This window comes from Oryctolagus cuniculus, chromosome 18 (assembly GCF_964237555.1).
Source record: "Oryctolagus cuniculus chromosome 18, mOryCun1.1, whole genome shotgun sequence".
Taxonomy (NCBI): domain Eukaryota; kingdom Metazoa; phylum Chordata; class Mammalia; order Lagomorpha; family Leporidae; genus Oryctolagus; species Oryctolagus cuniculus.
In genome coordinates this window covers 23,671,843-23,687,833 of record NC_091449.1, presented here as the reverse complement: position 1 = coordinate 23,687,833, position 15,991 = coordinate 23,671,843, and the positions used below count along the sequence as shown (strand labels likewise).

General features: G+C 51.0%; 1 protein-coding gene across 1 annotated transcript; it reads left to right on the top strand.

The window, feature by feature from the left end:
• On the top strand, positions 1-14,551 carry NUDT19 (nudix hydrolase 19). The gene is made up of 3 exons (XM_008274598.4): positions 1-2,082; positions 11,562-11,769; positions 13,571-14,551. Exons 1-3 carry the CDS (start codon positions 1,141-1,143, stop codon positions 13,774-13,776), a joined length of 1,356 nt encoding a protein of 451 aa, XP_008272820.4. The 5' UTR covers positions 1-1,140; the 3' UTR covers positions 13,777-14,551.
• The last annotated feature ends 1,440 nt before the right edge of the window (positions 14,552-15,991 follow it).

Sequence of the window (15,991 nt, the reverse complement as noted above, 5' to 3'; positions counted from 1 at the left end):
GGCCCAAGTCCTTGGGCCCCTGCACCCGCATGGGAGACCAGGAAGAGGCACCTGGCTCCTGGGGAGTGAACAAATGGACGGAAAACCTTTCTCTCTGTCTCTCCCTCTCACTGTCTGTAATTCTACCTCTCAAATAAATAAATAAAATCTTAAAAAAAAAAGATTGAGAGACCTAGGCCCCACAGAGTTGTACGTGGGTTCAATAGCCAGCTCCTGACTCCACTGTCCTGCTCGTGTACTACCCAGGAGGTAGTGGTGATGGCTCAGGTAATCCGGTTCCCATGACCAATGTGGGTGACCTGCAGATCCCAGCTCCAGGCTTCAGCCATTACAGGCATTTATGGAGTGAAGCTGAGGGTGGGAACACTCTCCTTCTGCCTCTCTAATAAGCCAAATAAAATAATAATAATAATAATAATAATAAAATACAATGGTTTATAAAGGAAACTCAAAGAGTGGTAGTCTAACTCACCCCAAACCATAATGAATGTATGATCACTTATATTAGCAATTGTGGCAGAACTGCTGGTAACTCAGAAGGAGCTGCTAAGAGCTCAAATCTAAGCAGGCTCCTTCCGGAAGACAGGAACACTTGTCTGGGAGGTGGTAGTCCTCTAGCCACTGCAAAGAGGGAGCGGAGACAAATCCTTCTCTCTAGGTCTGGACTAAATATCTCCCATAAAAGTGGAAGCCATCCAATAATGGAAGACAGCTAGGGCGGTTCCAGGATGTCCTGACAATAGAGGGTCTCCAGGAGCCAGGAGACCAATGTGCCCTAGTGGGCACGGGGCCAGGAAGTAGCTTTCACATTCGGGCTGAGCTGAAGCTTACAATCTGGCATCTGGTTCATCCATTCGTTTCACACTGGCAGGGCTAACTCCAGATTGCAAAACTCGGGCATCTGCCCCTTGAACTTGTTTGTCTAAAGGAGAAAGTCCTAGCCCTCGGGTTTGAGCGGGGTAGGCGGCATCGCACCGGGGTTTGCACCTCATTTCGACTCGCCCTTGGGGTCTCCAGCTCTGTGTCCAAGCTTCCAGAACGGGGATCGTGCGGCCCTCCTTTCCAGCAGCGGGGAATGACAATCGCCGGCTGGTAGCGGCGACAGCCCCTTGTCCCGCGAGAGTGACCAGGCTGGGCCCGATGACAGTCGAGGAGGCCTCGCCCCTCCCACAGGCCGGCGCCGAAGGCGACCCAGCCCAGGTCTCCTCAGCGCCTTGCACTCAAGTCCAAGAAGAGCACCGGGTGGCGCTGAGGTGGGTGCGGAGCCCAGCAACCGGCCTGGGCGCTCTCGCCGCGCCAGATCCCGAACCCGGAAGCCGCACGCCGCAGCCGCCAAAGCCCGCCATGAGCGGCCCTCTACGGCCCGGCCCAAGCAGCTGGCGGCGGGCGGCCTCCCTGATACTGGCGGCCGGAGGGACGCGCCCGGGCGCCGCCGCCTCGTCGCTGCCGCCGCCGCCGCCGCCGCCCGCCGAGGGCTTCCGGCTGCTGCTGCTGCAGCGCTCCGCCAAGCAAGGCTTCATGCCCAACGCGCACGTCTTCCCGGGCGGCGCGCTGGACGCGGCCGACCGCTCGGCCGACTGGCTGCGCCTCTTCGCGCCGCACCAAGGGCCGCCGCGCTTCGGCCTGGGCCCGGAGCCGCCCCGGTGCGGCACTCCCTCTCCGGTGCCGCCCGACGGCGACGCCGGGGCGCTGCCGGATGACGTGGCCTTGCGCATCTGCGCCATCCGCGAGACCTTCGAGGAAGCGGGGGTGCTGCTGCTGCGGCCCCGGGGCCCCCGGCCGGCCGGCGTCCCCGGGGAGCCGGCTCCGGAGCCGGGCCGCGCCCTCGAGCCGCCGCCGGGCCTGGCCGACTGGCGCGCCAGCGTCCGCCGCGACGCGCGCGACTTCCTGCGCCTGTGCGCGCACCTGGACTGCACGCCCGACATCTGGGCGCTGCACGACTGGAGCGTGTGGCTCACGCCGTTCTTCAGCCACGGCCACGGCTACAACCGCGGCCGCCGCTTTGACACCGCCTTTTACCTGTGTTGCCTGCGGGAGCCGCCGCTCGTCTGCCCCGACTCGGCGGAGGTGGTGGGATCCCAGGTACGGCTTCCTCGCGGCGGGCAGTGGGCAGCCACCAGGACTTGGGAACCGAAGAGAGTGGAGAGCTGGATCAGAGGAAGAGCAGCCAGGACTCGATCCCGCGTCTGTATGGGGTGCTGGCGCTGCGGGCGGAGGCTTAGCCTTCTACGCCACAGCACTAGCTCCTGTTCTTTTTCTAGAGGATTTATTTATTTATTTGAAAATCAGGGGGCCAGCGCTGTGGCGTAGCGGGTAAAGCCTTTGCCTGCAGTGCCTGCATCCCATATTTGGTGCTGGTCCGAGTCCCGGCTGCTCCACTTCCGATCCAGCTCTCTGCTATGGCCTGGGAAAGCAGTAGAAGATGGCCCAAGTGCTTGGGCCCCTAGGGCAGTGCGTGAAAGACCTGGAAGAAGCTCCTGGCTCCTGGATTCAGATCAGCACAGCTCTGGCTGTTGCGGCCATTTGGGGAATGAATGAGCAGAATGAAAGATATCTCTCTCTCTCTCTCTCTCTCTCTGCCCCTCCTTCTCTCTCTGTGAAACTCTTTCAAAATGAATAAATAAATCTTTTTTAAAAATCAGAGCTACAGAGAGAGAATCTTCTATCCGCTGGTTCACTCCCCAGACAGCTGCGCCGAGCCAGGTGGAGGCCAGGAGTCAGGAGCTTCTTCTGCCTCCTCCATCTGTGCCAGGGGCCCAAGTAGTTGGGCCATCGTCCACTGCTTTCCCAGGCCACCAGCAAGGAGCCAGATCAGAAGTGAAGCAGGCCCGTGCCGCGGCTCACTAGGCTAATCCTCCGCCTTGCAGCGCCGGCACACCGGGTTCTAGTCCCGGTCGGGGCGCCGGATTCTGACCCGGTTGCCCCTCTTCCAGGCCAGCTCTCTGCTGTGGCCAGGGAGTGCAGTGGAGGATGGCCCAAGTGCTTGGGCCCTGCACCCCATGGGAGACCAGGATAAGTACCTGGCTCCTGTCATTGGATCAGCACGGTGCGCTGGCCGCGGCGGCCATTGGAGGGTGAACCAACAGCAAAAAGGAAGACCTTTCTCTCTGTCTCTCTCTCTCTCTCACTGTCCACTCTGCCTGTCCAAAAAAAAAAAAAAAAAGATTTATAAAAAAAAAGAAGTGAAGCAGCTGGAGCCCCAACATGGTGCCTACATGGAATGCCAGCATTGCGGGCAGTGACTTTCACGGCTGTGGCACACTGGTCCCGCCTTTGTTGTTGTTGTTGGTTTTGTTTTTAAAGATTTATTTATTTATTTCAAAGGCAGAGTTACAGAGAGACAGAGGCAGAGAGAGTAGTCTTCCATCCACTGGTTCACTCCCCAATTGGCCGCAACGGCCAGAGCTGGGCTGATCTGAAGCCAGGAGCCAGGAGCTTCTTCTGGGTCTCCCACGCAGGTGCCGGGGCCCAAGGACTTGGTCCATCCTCTGCTGCTTTCCCAGGCACATTAGCAGGGAGCTGGATCGGAAGTAGAGCAGCTGGGACTCAACTGGGATGCCAGCACAGCTAGTGGTGGCTTTACCAGCTAAGCCACAGCGTCACCCCTCCCCTTGTTTTTGAAAAATAATTTGGTTGGATATGGAATTAGAAGTTGATTGATTATTTTCTTTTGAGAGAGAAAGATCTTCCAGCTGGTGGTTTATTGCCCCAGACAACTGGGGCGGCCAGGACTAGGCCAGGCTGAAGCCAGGAGCCTGGAGCTCCAGCTGGATATTCCCATGGGTCGCAGGCCTGAAGTGCTTGAGTCATCTGCTTCCTCCCAGGATGCACACTATCAGGAACCTGGACTGGAAGCAGAGTAGCCAGGATGTGAACCAGACAGTCTTAATATGGCCTGCTGTCAGCCCAAGTAACAGCTTAATCTGCTGGGCCACAGCAGCCCTCCCCCTCCCCTTTTGCTAATGAAATGTTGAATGAGAAATCTGCTATCAATTTGATCTTTTTTTCTGTGTACTTAATATATGTGCATTTTTTTGGTGTATGTGACTTTTTAATACTTTCTCTTAATGATTGTGTTTAGCAACTTGATTATGGTGTACACTGATTTGTTCGTTTTATTATTTCCTTAACTATTTCATCTCTTTCCCTATCCCAATTGTGTGGGATTCCAGTCACACGTGTGTTAGACTACTTCATAATGTCTTACAGTACATTGATGCCTGATTCAGTTTTTCTCGATCTTTTTCTTTTCCTCTGTTTTACTTTGTTCTATTTGCTGTTTTCAAGTTGGCGCTCTGCTTATAAAGCACCTAACCTGCTGTAAATGGCAGCCAGAGTGTTTTTCACTTCAGTTATTTTTCCTCTCTGGAAGAAAAAATAAAAAAAAAGAAAACAAAATTTATTCTATGTATTTGAAAGGCAGAGTTACAGAGAGAGAAAAGGAAAGTTAGAGAGGTCTTCCATCCGCTGGTTCATTCCCCAGATAGCTGCAATGGCCGGAGCTAGGCCAGGCCAAAGCCAGGAGCCACAGGCTTCATCTGGGTCTCCCGTGCAGTTGCAGGGCCGAAGCACTTGGGCCATCCTCTGCTGCCTTCCCAGGCACATAAACAGGGAGCTGGATTGGAAGTGGAGCAGCCAAGGCTAGAACCAGCACCGATATGGGATGCTGGCATTGGAAGTGGTGACTGAATTCATTATATCACAACGCTTTCCCCTGGAAGTTCCTTTTAATTCATAAATACTGTTTTCTCTCATCATGATGATACTTGCCTTTACATCTCTGAACTAATGGCACAACCTTATTTTAATTTAGTTTAACCCTTTATTTGTTTAAAGATTTATTTGAAAAGCAGAGTGATAAAGAGAAGGGGAGAGATGATCTCTTTGCTGGTTCACTCCCCAAATGGCTGCAATGGCCAAGACTGGGCCAGGCCAAAGCCAGGAGCCTGTAACTCTGCCTGGTCTCCCACGTGAGTGGTAGGGGCCCAAGTCATTTGGGCCATCTTCCGCTGCTTTCCCAGGCACATTATTGGAGAGCTAGATCAGAAATGGGGAACTGGCACTCTGATATGCAGTGTTGGCAGCAGCTTAACCTGCTGTGCTACAATGCTGGCCCCTAATCATTTAAAAAATGTATATAAATAAATATATATTAGGGGCCGGCGCCACGGCTCACTAGGCTAATCCTCTGCCTGCGGCGCTGGCACCCCGGGTTCTAGTCCTGGTTGGGGCTCCGGATTCTGTCCCAGTTGCTCTTCTTCCAGTCCAGCTCTCTGCTGTGGCCCGGGAGTGCAGTGGAGGATGGCCCAGGTCCTTGGGCCCTGTGCCCTGGCTCCTGGCTTCGGATCGGCACAGCACGCCAGCCGCGCAGCCACCTGGGGGGGGGGGGTGAACCAAAGGAAAAAGGAAGACCTTTCTCTCTGTCTCTGTCTCTCTCTCTCTCTCTCTCTCTCTCACTGTCTAACTCTGCCTATGAAAAAATAAAACAAAATAAGTAAATAAAAATAATAAGGGCCATCACTGTGGCATAGTGGGTAAAGCCACTGCCTGCAGTGCTGGCATCCCATGTGGGCGCTGCTTCAAGACCCGAGTGCTCCACTTCCGATGCAGCTCTGTGCTATGGCCTGGGAAAGCAGTGGAAGATGGCCGAAGTCCCTGGGCCCCTGGACCCGTGTGGGAGATCCAGAAGAAGCTCCTGGCTCCTGGCTTCGGATCAGCACAGCGCAACCATTTAGGGAATGAACCAGCAGATAGAAGACCCCTCTCTCTCTCTCTCTCTGCCTCTGCCTCTCTGTAACTCCACATTTCAAATACATAAATAAATCTTTAAGAATAAAATAAATAAATGTATAATTCATTTAACCTTAAAGTTGTGAAATGCACAACATATCATAAAAGAAAAAGAAAAGTGAACTTCCTACAGACGCTAATACATGAGATCTGTGCAGCACTGCAATTAACCTTCACATCCTGGAGTCTTGTTCAAAGACCCCCGGAAACTCGGATTACTGAAAATCACAAATATCACCCACGAAAGGACTGTTGGTTAGGTTCAAGAGACTTCTCAAAGGGCTACCTTCTTTGAAGGAATTGCAGAATGTTGCTAGCATAGATTGGCTGTGCTAAATGTCATTGATGGATGGCCCCCTGAGAGAATGAGAATGCCCCGGTCAGCCCTGTTTTCAAGGTGTGTTGGGTGGCTGCCACTTAGCACAGTCCTTACGTCTCTTCTTGGGATGCCTACACACCATTTTGAAGTGCCTAGGTTCAAGTCCCAGCTCTGCTTCCCCTCCCAGCTTTTTGCCAATCTGCATTCTGGGAGGCAGCAGGTGACAGCTCAAATACCTGGGCCCATGCCATCCATGGGGGAGTTGTAGGTTGAGTTCCAAGCTCATGGCTCTGACCTGCCCCAACCCTGGCTAATGCAAGTGTCTGGGGAGTGGACCAGCAGGTGGAAAATCTGTCTGCCTATCTCTGTCTGTCTGTCTGTCTCTCTCTCTGCCTTCCAATTGAATAAAAATACATAACTAAGAAAAGTCTTTTTAATGATCTGGGAGGGAAATTAAAAACAAAACAAGCTGGGCCGGCGCCGCGGCTCACTAGGCTAATCCTCCGCCTAGCGGCGCCGGCACACCGGGTTCTAGTCCCGGTCGGGGCGCCGGATTCTGTCCCGGTTGCCCCTCTTCCAGGCCAGCCCTCTGCTGTGGCCAGGGAGTGCAGTGGAGGATGGCCCAGGTGCTTGGGCCCTGCACCCCATGGGAGACCAGGAAAAGCACCTGGCTCCTGGCTCCTGCCATCGGATCAGCGCGGTGCGCCGGCCGCAGCGCGCCGGCCGCGGCGGCCATTGGAGGGTGAACCAACGGCAAAGGAAGACCTTTCTCTCTGTCTCTCTCTCTCACTGTCCACTCTGCCTGTCAAAAAAAAAAAAAAAAAAAAAAACAAGCTGGTCTTCTCTAACTTACATAGTTTAGCACACGAAGAAAACCTCTGTCCCCAAAAGATAGGATTAAGCTTCCTACATAGGATTACGCTTCATTAAACCAGGGATAGCCTTTCATTTTCACGGTATGTGTTTTCTTGCACGGTCCTTAGAGGCAACAGTTCCTAATACACCTCCTGATGAGCTCAGCTTCCTGGAAACACACACCTGCTGGGTTCTGGGTTCTCCCTCTCCAGTGACTTATTCGCTGCCTCACAGCTGCCAGCATTGCACATCCACCACTAACGTGATGAAACAGACAGCTAACTACTGCTGCAAATTGGCATTAGTGAAACCCATGGTCGAGTGCTGTCATCCTGGCGGTGTTTCTTGGACAGACTGGACAGACTGTTAGTATGGAAGCCCCATGCTGAGAGTGTGCGTCCCCAAGGAAGCTTCCGTATTGGCCGCAGTGATGCATTTGCTGGAGCCCGGGTTCCTCTGAGCGTGACTGTACATGCAGACCTTCTTGATTCTCTTAACGCAAGTTTCAGATTCAATATAGGAGCAAGGTCTAGACAGAGTGGGCACCTTCTTCCTGTGCAAAGTGGCTTAGCTCACCTCTGGTGCCGTTGTGGGTCCTGCCCATACTGTCTGTCCTACTGGAGCGAGGCAGCCAGTGGAGCCCATCCGCCCTTTGGGCAGCCAGTGTAAGCAATACCGTCTTCACAGGCTGCAGGAACCCAGCACTGCCCAGAGGGCTGTAGCTGGAGTCCTGGCTTGCTCCAGTGTTACAATGCTACACCTCTGCTCCTACCTTGATGCTTTTGATGTGCGAGTGTAGCTGGCTTAGGGAGGGTGTACAGTAGCCTTTATTCTAGTGCTGATGTGGCCGCACTTCTCACTGTGACCTTTGTGGTGTCTGCTAGAATACTCCTTATATTCTACAGGGCCCCTACACGGTAGGTAGAGGGTGACTGTTACTTTCTCGGGAATCGTCTTCCTGGCTCGTGTGGTTTCGTGTTATGCATCTACAGATAAGTGCCCAGCAAAGATTCTAGGACACAGATCTGAGTTCTATTAGCCGTGGGTCCCTCCTCGCAGGGCCTCCCCACTGCACATTCTGCCCCCTGGGGTCAGTGAGAGTCCTAGATACTGACCAGACTCTGCCTCCTTGTGGTGCAGCCCTGGAATGACTTCAGGCGAAACCACAGGCAATGTTAGGGCTCGCCTTGTTTGTCCTTTCTCAGAGATCACAGCTCTGCAGTGTTCAGTGTCTGGAAATGGCTGTTTCAGAGCTTTTATCCAGTTCTCTGTTTCTTACATTGCAGCGGGGAGGGGAGGGAGTGGGCATTCTCTCCCGACTGGGAGAGGAGGTTCCAGTGAACAGTTCTTCACCCGGTTTAGACCAGTGGTTCTCCGCAGGAGGCCCACCCGGTCCCCAGGTACATTTGGCAACGTCTGGAGATGGTTTTGGTTGTCACTGCTGGGGAATTGCTATTGGCATCTGCTGGGTAGAGCCAAGGAATGCTTCTCAACACCCCTGTTTCGGTGCATAATACAACGAGGAATTATGCGGCTAGAATCCTTAGTGCTGAGGTTCAAAAGCTTAGCGGAAAGAGTAGAATTTGGGGGGCTGGTATTGTGGGATAAGCCCCTGCCTCCCGTATGAGCACAGTTCAATTCCTGGCTACTGCTCCACTTCCAATCTGGCTCCCTGCTGATGCACCTGGGAAAGCAGCAGGAGATGGCCAAAGGACTAGAGCCCCTGTCACCCATGTGGGAGACCTGGATGGAGCTTCAGGACCAGCGAGTGGAAAATCTCTTTCTGTCTCTCTCTCTCTCTCTCTCTCTCTCTCTCTCTAACTCTGCATTTCAAATAAATAAATACTTAAAAAAAAAGTAGACTTTGGAGCCAGGCACCTCCAGAGTTTTATGCCGAGACTAGTCAGAGGAGCTGCCTGAATTTCCCTGTCTATAAAATGAGAATATGCAGCATGACCCTGAGAAGTGGAAACATCTGACGTGAAACATTTTAGGTTTGGTGCAGCAGTTAAACCACCACATGGGATGTCCGCATCTCAGAGTGCCAGGGTTCACGTCCCAGCTCCACTCCTATTCCAGCTTCTTGCTGGTGTGCACCCTGGCAGTGGGGATGATGGCTTGAGTACTTGGATCCCTGCCACCCACATGGGAGACCTGGGTGGGTTACTGGGTCCCAGCTTTGGCCTGCTCCAGCCCTGGCCGTTGTAGACATCCAGAAAGTAAATCAGTGGAGAGCTCCGTGTGTGTGTGTGTGTGTGCATGCACGTGTGTGCATGCCTGCCTCTCTGCTGTTCAAAAACGTTTTTAAAAAATTTAAAAAGCAGGGGCCAGCACTGTGGTATAGTGGGTGAAGCTGCCGCCTGTGGTGCTGGCATCTCACATGGGCGCTGGTTCGAGTCCCAGCTGCTCCACTTCCAATCCAGCTCTCTGCTATGGCCTGGGAAAGCAATAGAGGATGGTCCAGGTCCTTGGGCCCCTGCACCCACATGGGAGACCTGGAAGAAGCTCCTGGCTCCTGGCTTCGGATCTGTTCAGCTCCGGCCATTGTGGTCATTTGGGGAGTGAACCAGCAGATGGAAGGCCTCTCTCTGCTTCTGCCTCTGCCTCTCTGTAACTCTGCCTTTCAAATAAATAAATAAATCTTTTTAAAAAATTTAAAAAGCAAAGAAACAAGTATCTAATAACTGATAACTTATTGAGACCTGTGGGTTGGACTTGGTGGTTCGATGCCTGTCATTTGCCATTTGTCTTGATTATCACTGAACTCAAACAAAACCGTAAAAACAGACTGACTTGGAAACAAGTTAGAGAGGTGGGGGCAGTCCTTTGAAACCCAGAGCTTTGTTTCTCAAGATGTAGTCTTGGCCAACTTAAGAGTGATCTAGGGTGCTTGTTAAACTTGTAGTTTGCTGGGCCCTCTGCCAGGGCCCTGCGTGTGTAAAGGTGTAACAGGTTTCCCATGTTGAAGCTGGCAAACCTTTGACCCATCTTGTGCAAGGTCCAAAACATTTTCAACTGCAGGGCCTTAGGCGTGAGAATCGGTTTGCCCTGGTGTAAGGGAAGATTCAGTAAGCTTATTAAAGAATTCTGTGCTCATTGAAATAGCTCTTTTTCATCATGTCTGTGTCCCTCTCCCCACCCCACAATTCTTGGGAAGGAGGGCAGGTTGCAGCAGTGAGGCCGCTTAATGTTAATGGGCTGAAGGGCTGGTTGACACCCTATAGGGTTACTGCCCAGCGCCTCTTGACCTCGCTGGAAGTAACTGTTGTTCCCGATTCCTCACCCTCATGGTAACGTGTGGCCCGCATCACGCCCCATTTCTGTGGCTGAAGGCACCATACGGCTCAAGAAAGCTTTGTGTTGTCCATCGTGACATCCTCAGGGACGCACAGGCACTGCCTTGTCAGTCTAATCTTCCTGTCCTCCTCCGGACCAGAAGGCTCGCTCTCTCAGCATCTCCTGCTCTCAGGCTGAACAGCTCTCCCAGGTCAGCTTTGATCCTCTCTCCTGGCTTATGACGATATTTCAGAAAGTTCACAGAAAATGGAATTAAAAGATCAGTTTCTTTTGATGAAAAAAATAGCTGAATCCATGTGTAGTTCTTTGTCATACGTAATTTTTGTGAACTTTTTCCAAAGACCTTTCATATGCATCGATTTAAACATTTGAAAAATCTTTTAATTCCATTTTCTTTTTTTTTTTTTTAAGTTTTGTTTTATCGGGGCTGGCGCTGTGGTATAATAGGCTAAGCCTCTGCTTGTGGCACCGGCATCCCTATGGATGCTGCTTCTCTTCCGATCCAGCTCTCTGCTATGGCCTGGGAAAGCGGTGGAAGATGGCCCAAGTGCTTGGGCCCCTGCACCAGCGTGGGAGACCCGGAGGAAGCTCCTGGCTTCTGGCTTCAGATAAGCTAGCTCCAGCCATTGTGGCCATTTGGGAAGTGAACCAGCAGATGGAAGACCACTCTGTGTCTCTCCCTCTCTCTCTGTAACTCTGCCTCTCAAATAAATAAATAAATAAATAAAATCTTTTTAAAAAACTTTTATTTATTTGAAAGGCAGACTGACAGAAAGAGGGAAATACAGAGAGATTTTCCCATATGCTGGTTTACTCCCAAGTAACAAGGGCTGGGGCTGCGCCAGCCGTAAGCCAGGATCCTGGAACTCCATCATAGGTGGCAAAGGCCCGAGTACCTGGGCCATCATCTGCTGCCTTCCCCGGGCCCATTAGCAAGGAACTGAATCGGAAGCAGAGCAGCTGGGACTCCAGCTGTTGCCCCAATATGGGAAGCTGGCATCACAGGCAGCGGCTCCACCTGCTGTGCAACCACGCTGGCCTCTTCCTTCCATCCCCCATGGCCCTTGTGGAACACCCTCATATTTGCGAGCTCTCAGGGTCAGTGGCCCAGCAAGCAGCCTCTGAAGAGGACCAAGTCAGCTCTCTTCACAGATCTCGTGTAGTCTCAGAGGGATCTGGAAGAACGCATGCGGGCATCAAGTTTAAATCTCAATGAGATCTTGGGCACTGACCCAACAACCTCAGATCTCACAGTATATATGGAATGAACCTTAGGAAACCCTCCCTTTGTCTTCCACAGTGGTCCTCTCCTTCAGAGGCAACCAGAAGTTTAATCTCAAAGGAGATTTGGCTGCCCCCACCACAGTTCTACGAAATCAGAAGACTTGAGAACTTTGCCTCCCTGTCTGACTTGCACATCTTTTGTTTGGATCGTGCGTTGGAAGGAGTGGAAAGATGGCTGCCCATCACCTTGTTAACTGCTGATGGGGTGGTCCAGCTTTTACCTGGTAAGTCGTGATGCCCCGGTGCTTTTGTTAGGACTCACGTTCGGTACGCTGGGCTGTGCAGCACAGGAATGCCCAACACAGAGACATGAATTTCAGTCTGGGTTTTAGAGGCTACAAGGTATGTATCCAATAAGGTCAATGCCTATAAAATAGCCCTAGTACTTGTTATAATGAGAATTCTGGATAATATGTTATACACATATATTGTGCTCATTTGCTTTTTCTTTTCTTTTTTTAAAGGATTTATTTCATTTATTTGAGAGAGAGAGAGAGAGAGAGAGAGAGATCTTCCATCTGTTGGTTCACTCCCTAGATGGCTACAATGGCTGGGGCTGGGCCAGACCAAAACCAGGAGCCAGGAGCTTCTTCCAGGTCTCCTGTGTGGGTGCAGTGGCCCAAGTGCTTAGACCATCCTCTGCTGCTTTCCCGGGCTCATTAGCAGGAAGCTGGATAAGAAGCAAAGCAGCCAGGACTCAAACCCCCACTCTGATATGGGATGCCACTGTTGCAGGCAGCAGCTTAACCCACTGAGCCACAACTACATACATAGCCCCATACACATTTACTTTTACATAAAAACATTCCCTAGACATTGAAAAAGTTCTTTTTCATCTGTATCACTTTAATTCTGAATTGTGAGCACTGGGAAGCTGGCAGCGTGTTTGAGCTGGGGCAGTTGTTAGTGGCTGGTTGCTGCTGGCCTGGTGCACATCAGGAGAGCTGCTGGTACTCCACACTGGGGCCTTGTGGCCTGTCTCCCTTCATGGCGGCCGGCTCGATTCCTGAGAATAGTGGTAACGTTTGTATTGCAACCTGCAGGGCCACGATTCAGCAACCTTTCTATCAGTGGTAGTTTTTGTCTTTTTCGAAGGTTTATTTATTTTTTTGTAAGGCAGAGTTACCTCTCAGAGAGGCACAGGCAGAGAGAGAGAGGTCTTCCATCTGCTGGTTCACTCCCCAAATGGCCACAACGGCTGGAGCTGAGCCAATCCGAAGCCAGGAGCCAGGAGCTTCTTCTGAGTCTCCCACACAGGTACAGGGGCCCAAGGATTTGGGCCATCTTCCACTCCTTTCCCAGGCCATAGCAGAGAGCTAGATTGGAAGCGAAGCAGCCGGGACCCAAACCAGTGCCCATATGGGATGCCGGCACTGCAAGTGGTGGCTTTACCCACTAAGCCACAGCACCGGTTCCAATGGTAATTCCTTTAGTTTATCAGAATACAATGAAATAGCAAAATATACAAAGAGTCATGAACTAATATACAAGTTAGATGCACGAACAGTGTACCAGTCATAAATGCTTATGCATGCAGAGAAAATCTTCACTGGGGGATGAAGGTGGTGAGGTATTCAAAATTAAGAAGGGAGGCAGGCTTTGGAGATAGTGGTTAAAGCGTTCATGTCCCATATCAGAGTGCTCTGGCTCTTGATTCCAGCTTCCCACTGGGGGTCCGGGGGCCCATGGTGCAGGCTCCAATGATTAGGTTCCTGCCACCTGCCTGGGACACTGGGACAGAGTTCCTGGCTCACAGCTTTGCCCCGTGAGTGAGACCATTGCAGGCATCTGGGGAATGAGCCAGCCGCTGGGAGAGCCAGATGTGTACTTCCTCTTTCTCTCTCTGCCTTCTGCCTCTCAGACTGACAAAGGGAAATACAAGAAAGAAATTGAGAGAAGCTCATACGGTTAGGACCATTTAGCAACTATCTTAGTCCCAAACAAACAATGATTTATGTGTGAGCAACGTATTGGAATTACTTGTAAAATAATACTCAATGGAATGAAAATTTTATTGTTTTTCAGGGGATGAGCTATACTTGAAAGATTCAGACTTTTTAGAAAAAGTTTTGTCTACTGAAAAAAGTATAGAAGAAGTCATGAGGGAAGGCAAGAAGTTTCACCGAATAGTGATCCACAGCCGCCATCACTGTAGCCTTCACGTGACCGTTCAGCCGCAGTACAAGCACATTTATCCCAAGACCTATGTGGCGAGTAAGAGCCACTTGTAGGGCGCCGCTCGATGGCACGCTGGCCTGCTCGAGGTGGTGCTCATAACAGTGAGAGTTGATTAAACTTACTTGAAATGTAAGAAACCTGTAAAAGTTCTGATGCAGTGATTCTTAGCTCTCTTGCTTATTTTTTTTTCTGTAAACTTTACAGTATGCCACCACAAGTATAAAGTTTATAAAGTATTAATGATCTTGCTACCAAGAATTCCATGGGCGATTTCTCATCTCAGAAGTTTAAATAAGATGTTCGACTGCTGTTGTTCTGCTGGTCCACTATATTTGCACTTTCTTTCCCAAGGTGCTGTACAGAGTAACCCGTGGGTTTCTCACACTTGCTGCTAGAAATTAACTAAAAGGATGTGTGATTGGACGGTGAGCAGTTGACTGCGACAACCTCCAAATGACGATGTCACTGTTTTCTCCCTGCATTTTATCTTGTCGATTAACATGCAATAATACAGTTGTACAAGGAAATCTATTGTAGTTAGTATTTTAAAGAAATATGAAGCCATAACAAAAGCCATCACTGTTTTTACTCTAGAGTGGTAGTTAATGAATGCAAAGAAGTTAGAGAGATGTGGTATTTAATGCGTTTTATTTTTGGTACATTTAATATAAGTATTTTTTCACCTCCTTTGGAGAGGAATGTTTACTGATTAAAGGTGAGAAATGATCATTCTTTTTCAAGATCTTGACTGTATCATACAATTGATTTCATTTTTCATGAAATGTCTCCATTCCCTACCAGTAAAATAAAAACAATGATAAATACAAATGAAGTGTGTGTTATTTAATCCTGATTATAGGAAGTGGTTTTCAACCCCAGGCATTTCACTCTCAGAGGACATTTGCTGATGACCGGAAGCCGTTTTGGTGGTCACCACTCCAGGGGACAGGGGTCTGCTGCTGCCGTCTAGTTGGGAGAGGTGCCCAACACAGATAGCGTTACCTGGCCAGGAGTGAGTGCTCCGAGCTGAAGTCCATCAGCGTACACTGTGGCTTTGCCAGTGAGGACACCGGGAAACAGACCCACGCCACTCGTCAGTGCCACAGCCAAGAGCAGAACCTGCCTCCTGGCCCTGCACCCTCTGCTGTCATCACGCACCCCTCTGCGTCTGTCCTCCCACCAGCAATGTCTTCTCTTCCTTCTCTTCTCAAAGCTCCTTCCCGCTTCAGAACCCTTTACACTGACTGCTGCCTGGAGACAAAACTCGACCTCGGAATAACTTTAGTTCCTGGTTCTCTGTCACTGCAGCCTGAGAAAAACAGGTGAAAGATGGAGGATGCCACCTAATATGTGGATTAGTGGCATAACTGAAAGAAAAGTTCAGGACAAATGGAAGAGACACATTATTCAAAGAGAGTTTTCCTTTTTTTTTTTTTTTTTTTTTTGACAGGCAGAGTGGACAGTGAGAGAGAGAGACAGAGAGAAAGGTCTTCCTTTGCCGTTGGTTCACCCTCCAATGGCCGCCGTGGTACTCTGCTTCCAATCCAGCTGCCTGCTAATGTGATCCTGGGATGCAGTAGGTTATGGCTCAAGTAGTTAAGTCTCTGCCTGGGGCCGGCGCCGTGGCTCACTTGGTTAATCCTCCGCCTGCAGTGCCGGCATCCCATATGGCTGCCGGGTTCTAGTCCTGGTTGCTCCTCATCTGGTCAAGCTCTCTGCTGTGGCCCGGGAGTGCAGTGGAGGATGGCCCAGCTCCTTGGGCCCCTGCATCCGCATGGGAGACCAGGAGGAAGCACCTGGCTTCGGATTGGCGCAGCGCCAGCCGTGGCGGCCATTTGGGGAGTGAACCAACAGAAGGAAGACCTTTCTCTCTCTTTCTCTCACTATCTAACTCTGTCAAATTAAAAAGAAAAATAAATAAATTTAAGATGATCCGTAAGATTCGAAAAAACCTGACAATTTTTCCAAAGTCCACCAAAGCGGGCACTCGATCCCACCCCATCCCATCTTCTGGGAGTAGGGGGGTACCCTTCCGCTCCTGTGGCCGGGAAACTCATTCCTTCACACTAAAGCAGCAATCAAACCCTGCCGGTCTCCTGAGTGCTGCATGGGAATGGCTTTCCTGCTGGGAGAAAACAGAGCAGGGTGCCAGGACTGGGTCGACAGGGAAGTAGACCTCTTGGAGGCGGCCATGTCTGCAAAGACCGAACGAGGAGCGTGGAGGCGAACAGCCCTAGGGTGCCTGGGGAGCGGGTGGACAGCCCACTT

Coding starts and splice junctions, on each gene's coding strand:
- NUDT19 (XM_008274598.4), top strand. CDS start 1,141: ATGACAGTCGAGGAGGCCTCGCCCCTCCCACAGGCCGGCGCCGAAGGC. Junction 2,083..11,561: donor CGGAGGTGGTGGGATCCCAG/GTACGGCTTCCT, acceptor TGTCTTCCACAG/TGGTCCTCTCCTTCAGAGGC. Junction 11,770..13,570: donor GGTGGTCCAGCTTTTACCTG/GTAAGTCGTGAT, acceptor ATTGTTTTTCAG/GGGATGAGCTATACTTGAAA.